The following is a 22,737-nucleotide window of genomic DNA, read 5'->3' as shown; positions in this document are numbered from 1 at the left end:
GCCTCGATTCCCCGACTTGTCAACATAAAGCCTAGGAACTTGCCCCCTTCCACTCCAAACACGCATTTCTCCGGGTTGAGACACATATTATACTTCCTTATCTGCTGGAAGATCTCAGCTAGGTCATTCACATGTTGCTCAATGCTATCGGACTTTACGATTATGTCATCAACATACACCTCCATAGTTTTCCCAATCTGTTCTCGGAACATTCGGTCCATCAACCTTTGATAGGTTGCACCAACATTTTTTAGACCGAAAGGCATGACTTCATAGCAGAAGTCGACCCGGCCGAATTCATGCGTATTTGGTTGTATCCAGAGTATGCGTTGAGAAAGCTCAACACTTTATGGCTGGCTGCCCCATCTACCAGTCGATCAATGATTGGTAGTGGGTACAAATCCTTAGGGCAGGCTTTGTTAAGATGAGTATAATCGGTGCACATTCGCCATTTTCCGTTACTCTTTTGTACCAAGACTATATTTGCCAGCCACCTAGTTGTGACGATGCTCTTTTCTTCAACTCCCTTGGTTGACCTCAGTCGTGTATTCTATCTTCCCAACCCATTTAACATAGCATTATGTCTTTCTTTGGCTCTACCTGATGTTCGTCGTTTGGTCTGGGATCTAAGTCATTATTTAGGGATATATGATGGACCTTGGCCCTTCGGCTAGGTGGTGGTGGAGGCGGGAGAACTTTCAGGCTTGCTGCGTAACATTCTCTTGCAGTTTTTTGATCGGCCGACTTGGGTTGTCGGCCGGGAACTTCATGGCCAGGTGAGGAGTTGAGACTATAGCCCCCAATTTATTGAGAGAGGACCGTCCGATCAAGATATTGTAGGACGATTCAGCGTCGACTAGCAGGTACCAGATCTTGATTATTCTACAGTCCCGGTTTCCTTCTCCGAACTTAGTTTCTAAGTCAATGTACCCCTTGGTGTTGACCCTCTGTCCCGCGAAGCCAATGATTTCCTCATCATAACGAACGATGTCGTCGTCTGATATCCCCATCTTCCTTAAGGTTTTCCAATACAAGATATCCACTGAACTTCCTTGGTCTATCAATGTTTTCATGATTACAAAGTTGGCTACTTCAATAGTGACCACCATGGGATCGTCGTGTCTTGGGTTTATGTTTTTGAAGTATGCGTTTGTGAAAAACATAGGAGGCAGGTCTCTCTTGTTGCCCCTGCTAATGGAGTAGACAGAGCTGACTGCTCGGAGGTGCCTTTTCCAGGAGGATAATGTTGTACTTCCTCCTACGAAACCTCTGGCAATCGTGTTTATCACCCCTCGTACAAGCATGGTTCGTTGGCGGTCTCTTCCTTCTCGGCCTCGTCGCTCGCTCTTTGAGGTGTTCCTACGTACCTCTTGCTTCTTTCCGGCATTTGCTTCGATTTTCCCATCTTGGCTTGTTTGGACGCAACATCGCAAATGTCCTACTTGTATGAGTTCTTCAATCTTGTCTTTTAGGGCCCAACAGTCTTCCGTTGTATGCCCAAAATTACGGTGGTACCGACAATGCTTGGTCTGATCCGCACTCTGCGGAGTGGGAGTTATGCTTGGTGCTTTAAGAAGATCGACATTGAGGGCTTCTTCCATGACTCTCGACCTTTCGGGCGTCATGGGGGTGTAACGGGTGAAACGCGACCCTTTGGGAAAGTCTCTAGGCTTCCCGAATTGTGTTGGTGTTCTCCTGTCACCCCTCCTTTCGGGTTCATCAGGTGTCCGAGCCTTGTTTCAGAATTCTTTCAATTCCTCCAGCTGCATGTATTTGGTGGCTCTTTGGCGCAACTCATCCAATGTTGTGGCCGGCTGCATGCACAAGCTATCTGAAAACGGTCCCGACTTTAGTGCGGTCACCATATGGTGCATTGCCACTTTGCGACTTAGGTTTCATATGTTCAAAGTTGTCTTGCCGAATCTGTCCATGAAGGCTCTCAAGGACTCAACTTTTTCCTGATAAATATTCACTAGGGCGATCAAAGTGAGGTGGTGTGGCCGGCTGGTAGTGAATTGAGCTCCGAATCTCATTGTGAGCGTGTCAAAACAGTCTATGGACTGAGTCGGTAGTCAGGTAAACCTGCTCCTTTAAGAGAGGTGGGAAATATTCGACACCATAGTGCGTCTTCTGCTGTGTGCAGGCTAACTTGCGTCAAAAAAAGCGTTCACATGTTCATCCAGGTCTGTGGTTCCATCATACTTATCCAACGTTGGATTATTCCAAGTTCCCGGTAGAGGCACCTCCAGGATGGTTTCAACAAAGGGGGTTCTTCGAGGAGCTGTGCCTAAAGCATTAGCTGAGGCTGGCCTGGTATTTTCTTGATATGAACTCCCGACTTAATGTACATCCGTATCCGTGTTCTTGTCCAGGGGGATGTCAGCCACTGCTTCCGGGATGTCGGATCTCTCAGCGAGCCTTTGTTTCATTTGGGCATTCTCCTTTCTCAATGCTTCCATCTCCTCCTCCCCCCTGCGCTTTATCCCTCTTATCTCTTCCTCGCTTTTCTTTTTCAACATCTCTATCTCCTTTTGTATTTTCAAGATTAATTCAGAGGATCCGGGTGACTGGTTTCTTGCTGCGCATTTCAGTCGTTGCCTGTAATGTTCCTCGTAGTTACCATGTGGATATTTCGTGGGGTTTCCTTCTCGGCCCCACGGTGGGCGTCAAAATGTTCCTACAAAGCTAGAACCCTGCAGAACACTTCTTCTTGTTACAATCTTCTCATCTTTCCGGTCTCTCGATTGGGCTTTTCTTGGTTGGATCTCCCTTGATCTGAACACGATGGGGGGTGTGCCTATGAAGACACTCTGACGATCAAGTCAGTTCGAGAGTTAGGTACCAGAGGAGTAGGGAGTGAATAGTTACCTCGAGTGTTGTGCCTCTTCCTCTATTTATACTGTTATGGATGGGCTCTGCTGTTATGGGTCTGCTTTTAGGTTCAGTTGGAGGCCCAATTACACCTTAACTATGCTTTGCGCTTAAGTTGGTTTATTCATGTATAATCACGTTGTTTAACTGTGATACTTATTGGCAAGTCGACCTTCCAGCCATCTGGTAGCACAAATTTTGATGAAAAGTGGAAACTTTGGAAGGTTGGTGTAATTTTGATAGGGTGAAAAGGGTAGTGCGAGGGAAGTTCCTCTCTGGCCATACCCATCTCAATGATTCATCATCGTTTAGAAAAGGTACACCAACCAGAGTTGCGTGGAGTTAAAGTGTGACGGTAACGTAGAAACTAAATGCTAATTATGATTGAGTTTACAAATTTCCTCCAGGGCTGTTCAACGTGCAGGTGGCGGCGTTGTCGAGCCCAGAACCGCTCCGCGACGCGAAGTGCAGGCCGTGCACGGCCGTGTGCGAGGGTTTGTGCGTGGAGACCGTGATGGAGTCAATGGAGAGGGAGTGGTGTTGGACAGAGTGGGAGAACGGTACACTTGAGCTCTACGACACTCACAAAGGGTGGGAAAGTGGTTGGGAGAAGATTTTCTATCGGGTTGCAGGAAATAACTTGCCAATGCTAGAAAGTGAATTGGTGAAGAAATGAGAGAAAAGGGGAACAGAGAGAATGGTGAAGAGAGAATTTTTAATAAAACTGCCACGTCAGCGCCACGTCACATTTATCAATCCATCACTTTGCCACATAAGTAGCATTTGATGCGGTAAGTTACGATTTAACAGAAAAGTTCATTTCGAATATATTTAAAACAATTTAGGGATCAAATTAATTTTTATTATAAACCGCTGTACTAAATTGACTATTGGCTCTAATGTAGGGATGAAAAAGGTAATTCAACTTTTTTTTAAATAGTGGGAGTTGGGTTTTAGTTCATGTTTTTTATGTGCTCAGCAAGCATGTGAGAACCTCGTTTCCAAAGAAGGTTGAATATTGGGCTAAGCAACTTCTCGAATTGATTCATACAGACATATGTGGGCCAATTACTCCAGAATCCTTCAGCGGTAAAAGGTATTTCATTACCTTTATCAATGATTTCTCACGAAAGACTTGGGTTTATTTTCTGAAGGAAAAATCCGAGGCATTTGAGGTGTTCAAAAAGTTCAAGGTGATGGTGGAGAGGGCAACTGATAGACAGATCAGAGTTGTACGATCTGATAGAGGTGGCGAGTATACTTCAACGACTTTCATGAAGTATTGCGAGGAGCAAGGCATAAGGCAATTTCTAACTGCACCATACACTCCTTAACAAAATGGTGTGGCCAAGAGGAAGAACCGGACCATTCTCCACATGGTTCGATCAATGCTTACGAGCAAAAAGATGCCAAAGGAATTTTGGGTGGAAGCTGTGCAATGCGCCATCTATATGCAAAATCGATGTCCATATGTGAAGTTAGATGATCAAACACCACAAGAGGCACGAAGTGGATAAAAGCCAACAGTTTCTCATCTCAAAGTGTTTGGTAGTGTGGCTTATGCACACGTACCAGATCAACGAAGAACGAAGCTTGAAGACAAAAGCAAAAGGTATGTTTTTATTGGGTCTGACGAGAAGACAAAAGGATACAAACTCTTTGACCCGATAAGCAAGAAGGTAATGGTGAGTCGCGATGTGCGAATAAATGAAACAAGCGAGTGGGATTGGAACAATTCTTCAGAGGTTATGATTGAAGTTGGAGAATCATCAGTTGTTGCACTGACAAGTATAAATTCCGAAACAACCAATGATGAAGATGAACCACGACAACCTAAAATTCAAAGTTTGCATGATTTGTATGATTCGACAAATGAGGTACACCTTGTATGTCTTTTGGCATATGCAGAAAATATCAGCTTTGAAGAGGTGGTGCGAGACAAGAAGTGGCAAACTACCATGGATGAGGAGATTAAAGCGATTAACCGCAACAACACATGAGAGCTAACAGAATTGCCAGAGGGAAGTCAGCCCATTGGTGTGAAATGGGTATTCAAGAAAAAGATGAATGCTCAAGGCGAGATAGAGAGGTACAAGGCGCGACTCGTTACGAAGGGATACAAACAAAAGGAGCGAATTGACTAGAATGAGGTGTTTGTTCCCGTTGTAAGAATGGAGGCAATTCAATTGCTCATTTCCCAAGCGGCTCAATTTAAATGGCCGATATTTCAAATGGATGTCGAGTCGGCATTCTTGAATGGTGTGCTTGAAGAAGAAGTCTACATCGAACAACCATCCGGGTACATGAAAATCGGAGAGGAGAAGAAGGTGCTAAAATTGAAGAAGGCACTTTACGGGTTGAAGCAAGCATCGCGGGCATGGAATACTCGTATCGATACATACTTCAGGGAGAACGGGTTCAAGCAATGTCCTTACGAGCATGCTCTTTACACAAAGAATAATGGAGGTAACATGATATTTGTTGCTCTTTATGTTGATAATCTCATTTTTAAGGGTAACAATAATGAGATGATAGAACAGTTTAAGGGCACAATGAGACGAGAATTTGAGATGAAAAATTTGGGATTGATGAAGTTTTTTCTTGGTTTGGAGGTTAGACAAAAAGAGACGAGTATTTTTTGTATCACGGGAGACATATGCAAAGGAGATTTTGAAGAAGTACAAGATGGAAAATTGCAACCCAGTATCAATACCATTGGAACCAGGTGCAAAACTCTCAAACTTCGATGGAGGAGAACGTGTCGATGCAAGTAGATACCGAAGTTTGGTAGGAAGCCTTTGTTATCTCACATGCATGAGGCCAGATCTTTCATTAAGTGTTGCCATCATAAGTCGATTCATTGAGGAACCAGTTTACTCACATTGGAAGGCGTTGAAACTGGGTGGATCCTACAAACACTTCATCTACATTCAGACCAAAAGAACAAACTGATTAAAATCCTTACGTTGAGCAGCACCCGGTTGAGTAAGTTTACTCTTAACTATGGATATGTATAACTTTTAACCACTCCCGTTATATTTTATTTCATCTTACATGTATTTTCCAAAAGAAAAAAATGTTGTAATCAGTGACTATTTTTTACTCAACTCCCAAGTTCTAAATTACGTTGTAATCCGTAGGTAAAACAACAGTTAACCAATGACTCCAAGTCCGTAGGTAATGTTAATATACTTTATTTTTAACATTTTAATGATTATTTGAAATTTTTTATTCAATTATTAATTAATGTTAGAACTAAATTGCAGCAGGTGGGACTCGAAGCCAAGTCCCTTGAGAAATGTCCATAAAAGTTTTAACCATTACATCAGTCAAGTTTTGTTAGCATGTTATGATTATTATTATACTTATGAGTATGACTATCAATATTAATATAATTAATAATAAAATTAATAACATTCTTCATATATTTAATATCATCATTATTATTAATATTGTTAAATATTATTAATATTGTTAATATTGTTAAATATTCTTAATATTGTTAAATATTCTTAATATTATTAAATATTTTTAATATTATTAAATATTAATAAATATTCTTAAAAATATTAAATATTATTAATATTATAAAATATTATTAAAATGAGAAGTTAAAGAGTATACAGTTAAAAGAGTAGTGTGTATCCGCATTTTTTATTTCTCTTTCTTTAGTATTTTTTTATTCTTCAAAAACAATTTCTCTTAATAACATTAAAATGAGAAGTTAAAGAGTATACAATTAAAGAGTAGGTTAATAAAATAGTGGAGAGCGGTAATTAAAAGTTACATATGGTAAAGAGAATGAATGAATTTTCAAAATTTAAAATTCAAAATTACTATTTTGAATTCAAAACCGTCTCTTAAGATAGAAAATAATTAAATAGAATTTGAGTTTCATATTTTTTTTTATAATTTTTAATATTTTATTAATTATGGGTAAAAATATATGTATTTGGTAATAGTTAAAATTTATTTAAAACTACAAACTCAACCGAAAAAATAATTAAATAGAATTTGAGTTTCATATTTTTTTTAATAATTTTTAATATTTGATCAATTATAGGAATTAAACCAATATTTTTCATTAGGTTTATAAACAACCAATAATATATGACAATCATTACAATACATATGACACCATTAAACAATAAACCAAAAATTCATCCTTGTTTGAAAAATATTATATACAAAAGAAGAAAATGCAATGAAATCTGCTTCTCTTTTCTTCACCTTGGACCCTTGGACCTGTATAGAGACTCATTTAAATTGTTCTCATCTTTCGCACCCAAATCTAATGTTCCTTCGTGTTAGAACCTTACGATTGGGGGAGTGAGCGCGACAACGAAACTCAGTTTTTCCTTCTTTGATTCCTCTATTTTGCTATGAATATTAACTCTCTACAATTAACAAATAAAAAACAAACAAAATATTAGTATAACATGTAAAACATAGATTTAAGAACACGATGACATACCTTCTCTACATAATGCTCTTTGGTGAGAGAACCTATTTTGAAGGTGGTCTCTAAAATCATAACTTTATGAAAAGTTAAGATGATTTCAAAAATCAAAACCTAAAAGAAGAAAATATAGAGGAAGAGCAAAGATAAAGAAATGGTGATGACAGAAAACTTAAAAATCAAATTGGAAGTAACTTTTTCGTAAAATATGAGAAAATGAGAATATAGTTTAGTTAATGCTCTATATGATTTCATTTAAATCCATAAAATTGTTACCAAAAAGGGTCTTATGATGACTTTCATCATGTACCTCTGTCTCCTCTTGTTGAGTCCTTCTTATCCCTCTAGTCACATGTTTCAATCACAATTTCAGAAGACAAATTAGTGTTTTACAAATTGAAATGCATATAAAGAGAATTACTTTTCGTTCCCTCTAGTCACAAACTTCAATTACAATTTCATGAAACAAATGTCAAATTAGGGTTTCAGAAAGATTAATCAAAGAAATGAAAGAATGATTTTACATGAAAGTGAAAAGGAAAGAGAAAAGAAAGTGAGAAGTATGGTAAAAAAAGAATGTGTTATGTGTAGTGGAGAGAGAAAGGAAGTAGGTACCTATATAGGAGAGAGAAAGTGGGAAGTAGGTACCTATATAGGAGAGAGAAAGTGGGAAGTAGGATACGTGGGTTATGTGTAGTGGAGAATCATAAAATCTGTTTCTTAAATCAATTTTAAAATTCTACAATTTTAATAAAAAAGAATATCAGTTTAAATCAGAAAAGTAACGTACCAAATCTCCACTCTCCTGCTAAAGTGGTCCACAAAATATTACAAATATCTTTAATTTTTTATTTAATAGAGAAGAAGATCTTTAAAACAGAAAAGTAACTAATCAATCTCTCCACTCTCCAGTTAAATAATAACAAATAAAAGAAATTTTAAAATTAAAAAATTATTTTATTAATTTTTGAAATTATAAAATGTCCAAATAACCAAAATAAATTAATACAATAAATTATTAAGTAAAGATAAAATGGAAAAAAAAATTAAGAGCAGTTAAGAGGAGAATAAGAAATGACACAATGACCATAATACAATAATAAAATTAAATACTAATATAAGGATAAAATAGGAAAAAAAATTAAGAGCACTTAAGAGGGGAATCCTCTTTATATATAGGTATAATATTATTAATATTACTAATATTACTAATATTATTAAATAATTACTAATATTATTAAATAATTACTAATATTATTAAATAATTACTAATATTATTAAATAATTACTAATATTATTAAATAATTACTAATATTATTAAATAATTAATAATATTATTAAGATTATTAATTATTATTAATATTATTAATTATTATGAATATTATTAATTATTATTAAGATTATTAAATATTATTAAGATTATTAAATATTATTAAGATTATTAAATATTATTAAGATTATTAAATATTATTAATATTATTAAATATTATTAATATTATTAATATTATTAATATTATTAATATTATTAAATATTATTAATATTATTAAAATTATTAAATATTATTAAATATTATTAAATATTATTAAATATTATTAAATATTATTAAATATTATTTGTATCGGTAGGCACCGGACGAACCTGGCCGACCGATCAAATCCTCAATAAATGTGAGGCACCGGACGAACCTTGCCGACCGACCTAAGCCACAATAAATGTGAGGCATGTATGACAACTAAAAGTGGTTAAGATACACCTCCGAAGAATAAGGAATGCGCGTTTAAAAGAAGATATGTTCCCCGGGCATTTCGGAGCACGATTGACAGCACCTATCCACAACCACCCTGAGCCCAAGGAATAGAAAGCCCATTAGGCAATCCTATAAATATGTGCTCAAGCCCCACTTAGAATCTCACACTTACTTGAGCGTTGGAGTGCCTTCGCAGGTACCCTCCCCCGCCCGACCGAAGGAGACACCAAGAAGGAGCGACCGACCGAAAGAGAAGAAGACCGACACGTCAGCAACTACACTATATCAACCGACCGTGCCTGGGCCCCATCTCCCCACTCAGGTACATTATTAATATTATTAAATATTTTTAATATTATTAGTATTATTAAATATTGTTAATATTATTTAATATTAATAAATATTATTAATATTATCAAATAATATTAATATTATTAATATTATAAATATTATAAATATTATAAATATTTTTAATATTATAAATATTTTTAATATTATTAAATATTATTAATATTATTAAATATTTATTAATATTATTAAATATTATTAATATTATAAATATTATAAATAGTGTTAGTATTATTAAACATTATAAATAATCTTAGTTGTATATATATTTTTATTAATAGTATTTATATTATTAATGTTATTATTACTGATATTATTAATTTTTTTATATTACTAATATCATTAATATTATTAATATAATATTAATTATATTATTTAAATTATTATATTAATATTATAATATTAATAATATGTAGAAATTAGTTATGATTATTATTATTTATGAATGTGAATTATGATTTTATAATTCTTCATATTATATTATTATTTTTAATATTATGTATATAAGTATTATGATAATAGTTGGTAGGAAATAGAAATCTGTGGGTGATAGTTCGTAGGTAATAGAGATTCGTGAGTAATAGTTGGTAGGTAATAAAGATCCGTAGGTAAAAGTTGGTAGGTAATAAGATCCGTGTTTAATAGTTGGTAAGTAATGCTGAATTTACCTACGGATTCAGAATCTGTGAGTAATGTCCGTAGGTAATATTGTTCGTAGGTAATATCCGTAGGTAATGCTGAATTTACCTACGGACTCAGATCAGTGGATAAAAATTTGTAGATAATACTTAGTTTTTTTTGCAGTGTATGTCCAGTTTAAAACTCCCGTAAATAGTTGTGTTAGTTGGGATACAAAGCAAAGTAAAATTAGAAAAATAACCAACTAGCGTCGCTCTAATGTCTTTTATGAAAGCATATTCTATTCTACCAACTAGCGGAAATACATATATTCACATTTTTATTTTATAAAAGAATTATATATATATATATATATATATATATATGTTTTAAATGATCCTAACTAACTTGGTTCCTTTATTAAATGCTTTTGACCACTTGGTGACCACTTGGTTTTACGCTCCTAATCTTTGAGTAAGAGAAAGAGTTTATCAAAACAGTTTTTCCAAGATTTGAAAGAGCTTTTGATCATTGTTAAGTGTGTGGAATAAGATTGGGTTGTAATTATGAACTTTAAGCTTTGTAATACCCAGGTGTATTCTATTCCCTTTTTCCTTGATTATTGTATTTATGTAGTTGTGTTGCCAAGGAATGTTGTGTGTTCTTGAGGTGTTCAAGATAAAGTTTCTTGGTGTGGTTTGCCAAAGGTAGTGTGTTTCTTGAGTGGTTCAAGGTCACTACTTTGGTGTGTGATGTTTGTAATTTGGTTTTGATTGCATAGTGGATTACCTAGTGGTTTCTGGGGACTGTAAGAGTGAACCAGTATAAATCTGTTTGTGTGATTCTATCTTTCCCTGATCTCACATATATCTGTTTTAAGTTGTTTTTATAAACTGCTGATAAAAACAACCGATTGTTTCGACAAACCAACCGATTGTTTTTCTGATATCATCTTAAAACAGTTTTGGGTATTTATTTCCTTGATTCTTTTCTCTGTAATTCAGCATTGATTTTCATTATACCTTCAAAGTTTGCGAAAATCCCTCTTAAATAATTCACCCCCCTCTTGTTTAAGGCCATATATTCTAACATTACTAATATAAGGTGGATGCACTAGTACAAAATACTTTATTAACGACACCCTTCAAAGACGGTTTGGAGACATCCATCGTAAAAAACAAGACGGTGGCAATTCTGTAATTTTTTTTTTTTTTTGCACTTTTAACGACGGTTCGTCCCAGAATCGTCGTTAAAAATGGGTGTTGAGGATACAACAACGGTTCGTGCCCAGAACCGTCGGTAAAACTAAACATTCCATGACAGTTCTTAGAGAATTGTCGTTAAAAATAAATATTTTAAGCGCGCCCTTTGCCTCCCTTTCTCATTTTCACACGGATCCCACTTCTTTCTCACACTCCCATCTTCATTCTCACACTTTGCCTCCCTTTCTCATTCCAGCACCGTCCGCTCCGTTGCCAGCATCCCCCCCGACCGTGCCTCCACGAGCCCGCGTGACCACCGTCGCCCGACCCGCGTGACCGTCGTCGCCCGACCCGCCGACCCGCGCGACCCTCTACAAACCTCGTATCCACACCTGCGACCGCTTGCCTCGCGACCACGACCCGCGTACCCACGCCCCGCGACCGTCATCCCGCTCTCGACGACTTGTGAGTTGCGACCCGTGACCTCTGAGCCGTGCCACTGTGCCCTCCGGGCCGTGCCATCGTGTCCTTCGAGCCACGCCACTGTGCCCTCCGACCGCGACCGTCGCCCCTTTTGAGGTTAATATATTTTTATTTATTATTAACTATATTTTGAAAGTGTTTGTTTTGAGTTAGATATTGATTTTATATATTGAACGAACTGATTTTGAGTCCGGAGGTGTCCGACCTTTGGCAGTTTTGATTTAATTTTCAATGATTATATATTGTTTTGATATATTGAACACACTGGTTCTAAGTCCGGAGGTGTCCGACCTTCGACAATTTTGATTTATTTTTTAATGATTACATATTGAACGCATTGGTTATGAGTCCCCACTGGTTCTTAGTTTAGCAGTTCTATGATTCGGAGTTGGATTAATACACCACGAATAAATGATACTTACAAAAAAGGGGTGGAAGAATTCATACAATTCCCAAAACATAATGTCGTTAGTTGTAATAATGGAGTAAGGATAAGGTGTCCTTGTGTCAATTGTTTAAATGGAAGTATATTGAGTGTTTCCGAAATTAGAGAACATCTTTTGTGCGATTGATTTTTGAAGAGTTATACAACATGGACGTGACATTGTGAATTGTTAAACTTGCCAAGTGTGCACGGAGCTTCGGAGGAAGTTCATTTCTCAATGGATGACAGATTAGAAGACATGATTCGTGATGTGGGAGCAGAATCTTTTGCTAATGCAGTCTTCAAAAATATGTCTAATGATGCAGAGACTCTTTTGTATCCTGGTTCAACTAACTTCACAGGATTATCAGAAGTGATAAGGTTGATGAATTTGAAGGTAATGAATGGATGGACCGACAAAAGTTTTACATAATTGCTTCAATTGCTTAAGGACATGCCTTGCCCAACCGAAATTATGAGGCAAAAAAAATACTTTGTCCAATGGGTATGGAGTATAGAAAAATACATTCATGTCCTAACGATTGTATTTTATACAAAAATGAGTATGAAGGTTTAAGAAGATGTCCCAGGTGTGGTTTGTCACGTTATAAGGTTAAAGTTGGTCAGAATGATGAAATTGATGAATTCACAAAGGAAGGTCCTCCTACTAAGGTTGTTTGGTATCTTCCAATAATTCCAAGGCTTAAGCGTTTGTTTGCAAATGCAGATGATGCTAAAAACCTTAGGTGGCATGCAGATAATAGAAAATGTGATGAACTACTTCGTCATCCTGCTGATTCTTTGCAGTGGAAGAATATTGATAAAGAATTTCCTGAATTTGGAAAAGAATCAAGAAACTTAAGACTTGGATTGGCAACTGATGGAATGAATCCCTTTGGAAATTTAAGTAGTAATCATAGTTCATGGCCCGTTTTGTTAGTGATTTACAACTTACCTCCTGCTTTGTGTATGAAGCACAAATACATGATGTTATCTATGATGATCTCTTGTCCAAAACAACCTGGAAATGACATATATGTTTATCTTAATCCATTGATTGAATATTTGAAGTTATTGTGGAATGAAAGGGTTGATGTGTTTGACGCGTTTAAGAATGAATCTTTTCGATTGCATGCGATGTTGTTTTGTACTATCAATGACTTCCCTGCATATGGGAACTAGTCAGGTTATAGTGTGAAAGGCCATAGAGCATGTCCAATATGTCAAGACAAGACATCTTATGAGCAATTGAAACATGGAAGAAAAACCGTGTATCTTGGGCATCGTAGATTTCTAAAGAAATATCATTCGTATCATAGATTGAAAAAACCTTTTAACAGATACCAAGAACATGACATTTGTCTCACTCCCTTAAGTGGTGTTGAAATTTATGAAAAACTAAAAAATGTTAATGTGACTTTTGGAAAAATGAAGAAAAAGAAAACTGTGAGTGAAATATGGAAGAAGAGATCAATCTTTTTTTATCTTCCGTATTGGTGTAAGTTAGATGTCAGACACTATCTAGATCTAATGCACGTAGAAAAGAATGTGTGTGCCAGTCTAATAGGAACACTTCTGAACATTAAAGGCAAAACAAAGGATGGTGTGAATGCACGTCTGGATTTGATTGAGTGAATATACAAGAGGAATTGGCACCGAAAGAAGTTGGTAAACGTACATACTTGCCTGCAGCGTGTTACAGTTTGTCAAAGAAAGAGAAAACAAGTTTTTGTGAATGTCTTAAAGGTGTTAAGGTACCACAAGGCTACTTTTCAAATGTGAAGAGTCTTGTATCTATGAATGATTTGAAACTAATTGGCTTAAAGTCACATGATTGTCACGTTCTAATGCAACAATTACTACCGGTGGCTATTTGTGGAATCTTCCAAAAAATGTTAGGCATACAATCACTCGGCTATGTTCATTTTTCAATTTCATATTTAGTAAAGAAATTGACTCTCAGAAGTTGGATGAACTTGAAGAAGAAATAATTGTTATCTTGTGTCAACTCGAGATGTTTTTTCCTCCATCTTTTTTTGATATTATGGTACACTTGGTTGTTCATCTTGTAAGAGAAATCAGATTGTGTGGGCCAGTTTATATGCGATGGATGTATCCAGTTGAACGATACATGAATATTTTGAAGGGATATGTGAAGAATCAATGTTATCCAGAAGCTTCCATTATTGAAAGATACATTTCAAAAGAATCTATTGAGTTTTGTTCTGAATACATGTCAAAAGCCAAATGTATACGAGTTCCTGAAAAAGGTTGGCACTCTCGTAGATTCATAAGTAAATCTTCAAAAGGTGTACATGTCATAAGCAAATATAGAGAAGAGGTTTTGCAAGCACACTTGTATATCTTGAATAACACTGATGAGGTGTTACCATACTTAGATACACATAAAGACATTGTCAAATATAAAAATCCAAGACAGTAAGAAAAATGGGTGTTAATTGAGCATAACAAAACTTTCATGTCATGGTTTAAGCAACAAATAATGAATGATCCATCAGCATCTGAAACATTAACATGGCTTGCAAACAGTCTCAAATTTGATGTTTTATGTTGTTCTGGCTATGAAGTAAATGGTTGTTTGTTTTACACAAAGTCTCGAGATGATAGGAGTACAGTGCAAAATAGCGGAGTCACCTTGGAGGCAGAGTCTATGCAGTTTTCAACTGCAAAGGATCAAAATCCTATTGTGGGATTAATGCCTTATTATGGTGTCATAGTAGAGATTTGGGAAGTTAATTATACCAAGTTTACTGTACCTATTTTCAAATGCAAGTGGGTTGACAATAAGATTGGTGTCAAAGTTGATGAACCATTCATAATGGCACATCAAGCTTCCCAAGTTTTCTATATCCAAGATCCTACGTCTGACAATGACACTTGAGAGATTGGATCACTTACAAGAACGACCATCAATAAAGAGTACGAGGATGTTGTTGATGTTGTACATGCAGCTCGAAATGATCATGAAGAAGGAATATATATTTGTATGTGCATGTGATTCATGTTTAGTTTTACAATATATAACTTTAATTATATTTCATATTCTTGATGCTTATCATATGTGTTTGATAACAGGAACATGGCAGATGATAAAGTTTCTCGTACAAAAACTGGTAGAGGACCTACAAGATTAAAGAATATGTTTAAAAAGATAAATAAAGACAACAAAATACCTTTGTCTATTGATATCCACACTGGTGTGGCCACTTGGCAATATGCAAAGAAATATAGGAGTTATCTCGGAGTACTATCTCGTGAAAGGATCTCTATCTTAACTGAGTTTTGGGATCACGTGACTGACCTCGAGAAAAACATGATTTGGCAGGATATTCTGGTATGTAATTGTTTTTACTTTGTTCAATCTTAAGTTCTTTTATACTTTGTTTTTGTTTATGAACTTATTCTTTCAAATAATGTAGACGCATTACAAGATCCCGAATGTGGAAACCTTGAAAGCGAAGGTTCTTTCTGATGTGGGTGTCAAGTTTCGTCAATTCAAATCAAAATTGACAACAGATTATAAATATGGTGAAAGGAAAGAAGAAAATCTTTGTACAAAATATGCATCCCTTGATGAAGAAACTTGACAGCATTTTGTGCAGATTTGACAAATTGAAAAATGGGAGGTTAATATCACTTTTATATTTGAATATAGTTTATATTAACGTATTATTAAATTTTGAATGTTATGATAGGAGGTTCGGATCAAAGCAAAAGCCAGTCAGACACATAATGATACCCCACACTTATTGTCCCGTGGTGGTTATAAGTTGTTAGAGCAGAAGATGCTTGAAGAAAAAAATTAAAGCACATTCTACTTCCATTGAGGAAATGAATAGTGTAGATTCTTTGAGGCCTCCATCCCCACCACCCCGACATGAGATTTGGAAGGGTGCCCGTATAAACCCATTAGGGACATGGAGTTCTAAGTCTACAGAACAAACAGTTGAACGAATTGTAAGAAATATGTTTTCAATGTGTTATTTTAAATTCAATGTGTTGAAGTTTGACAATTTCTTTTCATTTGTATTAGGATTCTCTTGCTGAGCAATCAACACAGGGGACTTTTAATCCATGTGGTCACAATGATATTCTTAATGTTGCTCTCGGACAACCTGAGCACCTTGGACGTGTTCATGTAGTTGGATATGGGGTTGGGATTTGCTCATACTTTGGACCTTCATCACATACAAGGAAAAAATCGTCTAATCAACCTAGCCAAGAGTATTTACTACAATTACATGAGCAGTTAAAGGCTGAGGTAACTCAAGAGCTTAAAGAAAACTTCATGGAGGAGTTTAATGTGCGAATGGAAAGGGAGTTCAAAAAGTGGTGAGAGGGTTTAGGACTCTCTCAGCAACCACCTACTATGGTAGAAGATGAACCAGCTCCACCTCCTATTAAGAAAGTTAGCACTAAAGGGAGTTGTTCGGCGGTTGATGTATGAGGGGATGACTTTGGCTCAACTAGCCAATGGAAGTTGTATGTTGAATGTAATTCTTTGACCCGATTCGTTGCCTTTGGTAAGTGTTATGAAGGGGTCACAATGTTACACAATGTGCCTTTTCCTTCTAATTTCATTGGCAATTATTGATCATATCTGTTCAAGATCATACCGCTGCATGTTGCTCCTTGCATAAAAAAACCCCACCTATTTTAAAAACATTATAGATAGGTACGACAGTTTCATTTAACATTTATTATTACTTATACATTATATAATGTTATGTATTCTAACATGAAATCTTATTATTTTAGTGCTTACTCTGGATATAATATGTTGTGTGGGACGAGAACATCAAACGCACAAAAACTCACTGGGATGTACCTTAAGATATTTAAAGTATATTTGTTCACTCAATTTAATGTGTTTCACTCATTCATTTAATACATTTATTTTCACATGCAGTTCAACATGCAATCTAGAAATTATGAGTGCGACTATTATGTTATGCAGTGGATGTTGACTATTTTGCAAGTTGAAATTAATAAAGGTTGGGATCAGGTAATACCTCAATATAATAAACACTTTAAAATTTGAGGTTTATTATTCATGCACTAATTCAAAAAATTTCAAATGTCACAGTTGTTCAACAACCAACACCCGCTAGATTCGGAAGCATGGGAGTATGTGAGAACAACATGGTCAAAGTATTTTGTAACCATGTATAACACCTTAGAATAGATAAATCATTAGAATGACAAACTTTTTCATATATTAGCAAAACTTTTTATATAATGTTATAATTTGTTGTATGTATTTTTCATATTTAAATTATAATTTTAAATGTTTTGATTTTCTGGAATTGGAAATTTTATGCAGGTTTGTGATTTATTAAAAAACCAATTTTTTTAATAACTTAGATATAATGACGGTTCCAGAGGGAATTGTCTTTAAAAGTCACTACATACAACAGCGGTTCTAGAGGGAATCGTCTTTAAAAGTCATTTAATTTTTTTTAAAAAAACTAGTTAACAGCCACTTATAACGACGGTTGAAGAACCGTCGTTAAAAATCACCATTTTATAACGACGCCCGCAATAATGACGGTTCTGGAACCGTCTTTACATGTTGTTTTTAACCGTCGTTAATTTACCTTTTTGTACTAGTGACACTGTCTGGTTTTAGAATCTTTGCATTTGTCTTCTACAAGCTTGGTTAACCCAATGGCTTGTGAAATAGAAAGGGTTTAGGATAGCTAACTCTCGACGAATTTCTGGTTGTAAATTGAGTATAATTTTTGGAGTAAGTCCCACAATGCAATTGCATAATTTTTTGAAACGAGCCTGATATTCATTTATTGTGGTGACTTGAGTGAGCTTGAATAGTTTAAACCACAGAACATAGATGGTCTATTTATAGAAGCACCTTCCCCAAAAGATAACTTGTCAGCCATTTAAAAATTTGAAAACAGGACGTGAGTAAAGTTCAAGAACCTAGCTCTTGATGCCAATTGTTGGAATTATAGGCCTTTAAACAAGACAATGGTGAATTGTTTATTGAAAGATTTTCGCAAATTCTAGGCAAGAATGAATATTAATGCAGAATCACAGAAGAAGCAATCAGATAAGCCAATCAACAAAACTGTTTTAATTTGATTCTATAAAATCAATCAATTGTTTATACGAATCAATCGATTGTTTTTATCAGTTCTTTGAAAAAAAAATACAGATCAAACTGTTTTAGAAGTAGTGAGAGATAGAGAGATTGAACACACAAGGATTATACTGGTTCACTCTTAACCTGAGCTACATCCAGTCCCCAGAAACCCCTGGGTATTTCACTAAGCAATCAAATACTGATTACACATCACAAGCACCAAAGAGGTGACCTTGAACCCTTCAAGAACACTCACCCTCTTTGAAACACAACCACTACAGGTCAGAACACCCTCTGACTGTAGACACCAGTTTCTCACACTTTTACAAAATGAATTAAAGAACAACAAAGAATAGGAAGGATCAAACCTGTTACAAAAGTGAATACAACAGAACCTACTCCACTCTTAACCATGCAAAGCTCTTAACAATCTTGCAATATTTTTAAAATCTCTTTGATCTTTTGTAATCTGATCTCTCTCCTTAATTGGAGATTCAGAAACTAATTATATAGCCTTAAAAATAGTCGATTCAGATTATCAATCAGGGGCCAAAACAGATTTGAAATAAGCAAAAACAGATTTAACCAATTCTGTTATGTTCTAAAAAAAACAATCGATTGAAAGTGCGGATCAATCAGTTGAAATGGCTTTGACTGTGAGGTCAACCAATTTTAGCTTTTTCAAATCCTTTCCAAAATTACCAAGTATAAAACAACCGATTGAAACGAAAAATCAACAGGTTGTTTTTCACTTACTTTGAAAAACACGTTTTCTTTTAAAGAACATGATTGATTTAGTTTTGAATCAAGCTAAGAGTGGATTGAAAAATTCTAATCTACCTAGACCCCATGCCCACGAGTAACAACCCAGTCTTCAAGCAAACTTCACAAATTTGGAGACATAAAAGCTTCAAGTTCAACAAATAGTTCTGCTTGGTGGTTAACATAGGTAGATGGTCCAAAACGTCGTTCCAAGGAACTGGTGAAGGAGGGCCAATCTGTGATTAGAAGGTTTTGATGCATCCACTTAAACCAACTGAGAGCTTCACGCTTCATGAGGAAAGATACCATAGATAATCTTTGCTCAGGTGGGATTTGATAAGAAAAATATTGCTCTGCTTTAAAGAGCCAATCCAGGGGCTCAGGACCTTTAATAAAGGCTAACTAAAGCTTGGGGGGTTGGATGGTGGGGGCAGGATTTTGATGTTGTTGAGCGTGGTTTTGGGTGTGTTTAGGAATATCTTGTGCCTCACTGGTGAGGGGAAAGGATGTTGCTGTATTTTGAGTGATGGTTGCGCCACCTAGTGACTGGATAAGGTTCTCTAATGTAGAATAGAGGATACTTGATCAATGAGGAAGGTGACAGTGGAATGAAGGGATTTATTACGGGCTTCCAAGGAAGCTTGACGAGTGTGGGTTTCTTCCATTTGATCTTGGATGGCAACAAGGCGTTCATGGATGGAGTGGAGTATTTCTTCCAAATCTTTTGTTTGGGGTTTGGGAGGCATGGTAGGTCAATAAAAACACCAATTTGCTTGGCCTTTGATACAACTATACTAAGAGAAGAGAACTAATATAATTAGGACACAAAATCTTTCATGCATTCATTTGTAAATAGGCGTATATTCTGATGATAATATAACCTCATTTTCTAACTTATTAGATTGCATATTGGTCCATCCATTTAGGTTGTCGAATTGATCTTTTGGGCCATCTTGGGTTGTTGGATTGAGGTGTATCACTCTTTGATTGACACCTCTCCTTTCTAAACTTTTTCTCAAAGCATTCCACATGTTACAGTTTTCATATTGCTTGAGACGTATCTCATTCCAAATTTGATGCTTATCAACCAGATTAGAAGATGAATAAATGTTAATAACACCTACTTGTACTTTGTCTTTACTATACTCTCCCAAGACTGCAATGAACCTATTACCTATAGTGGTTTTTTCACAGTGAAGCACACTTTTTATCCACATAGTTAGAATACCCCCTTTTCCATTTAGCATCCTTGTGTATACAACCTATATTATTATCTCCCAAAAAGAAAAGTACTGTACTTTGAGTCCAAAAAAAGATGTGATTTTGTTTCCTGTATCCAAGTAATATCCTATTCTTCCTTACTGATATTATCATTTGTTTAATATAACTCCATTGTCATTCCCCAAGTCCTCTTATATTTACTGATATTATCTTCATTGATCACTGGCTTATTTCCTTCATCTAATTTTCATCTTAAAGCTTCTATCCCTATCTTCCATTTTTTTCTAATTCCCTAATGTTTTCCTCCTCCACTGAAAACGTGACTCCTATTTGTTTCTCCATTTTCCATATTTTGACTATTTCATTTCTATGATTTCTAGTCCAAAAAGTCTATTGCGAATGACAATATCTCTATGAGAAATGGAGTCATAAATTGTACGTACAGCTAACCCCTCCGATGGTCCGCTTGGTTCACCTGGTTCTTGCTGGCAGCCTTCAATTTCCTTGTTTACTGGACTCTCCTTGCCATATGTTACTATTTTCCGCCAAGAGACTTTTTTATGCACATTGTCTCTATACCAAGTCAACTTTGGTCCGCTATGGCAAACAATTTTTCATATTCCAAAAATCTACATCAATTAACTTCGAATTCAATACAGAGTTCACAATACATCAATTAACGTCGAATTTCATACATAGAATGCAAACAATTTTTTCAATAAAAATCCAGAAAAATAAACACTACAAAATCTGCAAACTGATTTTAAAATTAACAACTATAAAAATGTTTGTAACATGTCTCTCATCCCTATTCATAAAAATCTCTCTCACACAATTAAATAAGTAACTGACATCAATGCCTGGATAAAGTATTTTAACAGCTTCTGCTTGTTGCACCTTTCGCCCGTGGCCAGTTGCAGCAAAAACACAGCCACCTTCGGAAACCTACATCAAAGAACAACACAATAAAAATAATATGCATATATGTAGTTGGTCTGTGATCTCTCATATAGTTGCTATTAGTGAACCTTATTCAAATATAGTTAATGAAGAAACTTCATATTAAGTTTTAGCAAAAATGAATGATGAACCGATCGACCTATAAACTGAAGACATGTATCTTTCAATTTGAGAATAATTAATAGAGTAGTATTAATAACAATGATGGAAACAAAAGCACACATAGTAATTGATTAAGAAATATAAGAACCTTTTGATGCTTGAAGCTGGAGGATCTCCTTTTGATCTCTTGCACTCTGAGCTGCCATGATCGTGTTGAAAAGCTTATGAAAGGAGTCATCAAATTCTTTCAGTTCAGCAATGTAACTAGACTTGGAAAACATGCCTACTTTGGAGCACTTGTTCAAAAGTTTGGTTCCCTCTTCCATTTTCTTTTTCAATGATTCCAGCTCCTCCTTTGAGCGTCTCATCTTGTGGTTCAGACGTTCCATGTCTCTGATTACAGGTTCTAATGACCTTAGGGTGGATTCGAGGGTGTTCAAGTCGAAGGCTTTGGTAAACATGGAGGGTTTATTCTTCTTTGCTTCTGCTATGGCTGTAATCAACTCAGCCAACACAATTCCCACACCTTTCAATACCAAAAGCAAGTCTGGGCCTGTCATGATTCACACTTACCACAACCAAACACAACCTACACAAACTACAACAACAAAGCTTTCATCTGTATCAGAATATATATAATACTTGTCTTTCACATATAGATGGAGCTGGCAGACACAAGATTGAGGTTAAGCTTCAAGGATGGTGCTGGGAAGGATCAGAAGTAGTCCAAACACGTTACAAACTAGTCCAACACGCTATTCTATACCAATTCCATCAACCGGAAGCCCGTCTTCGAAGGGAACAGTGACATTTTTCACAGCGTCTTTTATTGTAAATTTTGCATTGCGAATAAAAAGCTTAGTATCTTACACAGCTGACACTGCTGTTGGAAATTTCATCCTAATCTTTCTGCAGAACTATACCGTGTAAACTTTAAAGCTTGGATTTAAGACAGACCGCTGTTTGAATTTTTCCCACGTCTGAAAAGTCTAATACTTGGTGGATCCTACAAATACTTCTTCATCTTGATTCAACCCATTATCCCAAAGTCGTCCATTTTAAGAATTTCTCATTTTAACGATTTTATATTTGGTTATCTTGATTTCAGTTCAGAAATCTAAACTTTAACAAACTATTAATGTATTTCTCATATCAATACTACAAACTACGAGAAAATCCTTATATAAAAACTAATTTTAGAACAAAAAATAATTAATACCTTTATTTACTAAATTAAATATTTTTAGAGACTAAAATAATTATTGATTTCAAAATTAGTTTCTATTATTAATGTTTTTTATACGGTACTAAATCTCAAGCTTCGGCTCTCGATCGGGAGTATACCTGCAAAAGATACTTTGATACTCAAATAAATGTTCGATATTTGGTGTGTAATGAGTGTTGTATTGACTATGTAC

The 22,737-nt window shown here is 35.5% G+C and overlaps 1 protein-coding gene across 1 annotated transcript; it reads right to left on the bottom strand.

The window, feature by feature from the left end:
• Positions 1–698: 698 nt before the first annotated feature.
• Positions 699–1,601, bottom strand: LOC137817898 (uncharacterized). The gene has a single exon (XM_068621123.1). It carries the CDS (start codon positions 1,599–1,601, stop codon positions 699–701), a length of 903 nt encoding a protein of 300 aa, XP_068477224.1.
• Between the last annotated feature and the right edge of the window lie 21,136 nt (positions 1,602–22,737).

The sequence above is a fragment of the Phaseolus vulgaris genome, chromosome 10 (genome assembly GCF_051622355.1).
Source record: "Phaseolus vulgaris cultivar YP4 chromosome 10, ASM5162235v1, whole genome shotgun sequence".
NCBI lineage: Eukaryota > Viridiplantae > Streptophyta > Magnoliopsida > Fabales > Fabaceae > Phaseolus > Phaseolus vulgaris.
The sequence above is the reverse complement of the archived record's forward strand: the minus strand, read 5'-3'. Positions and strand labels throughout refer to the sequence as shown.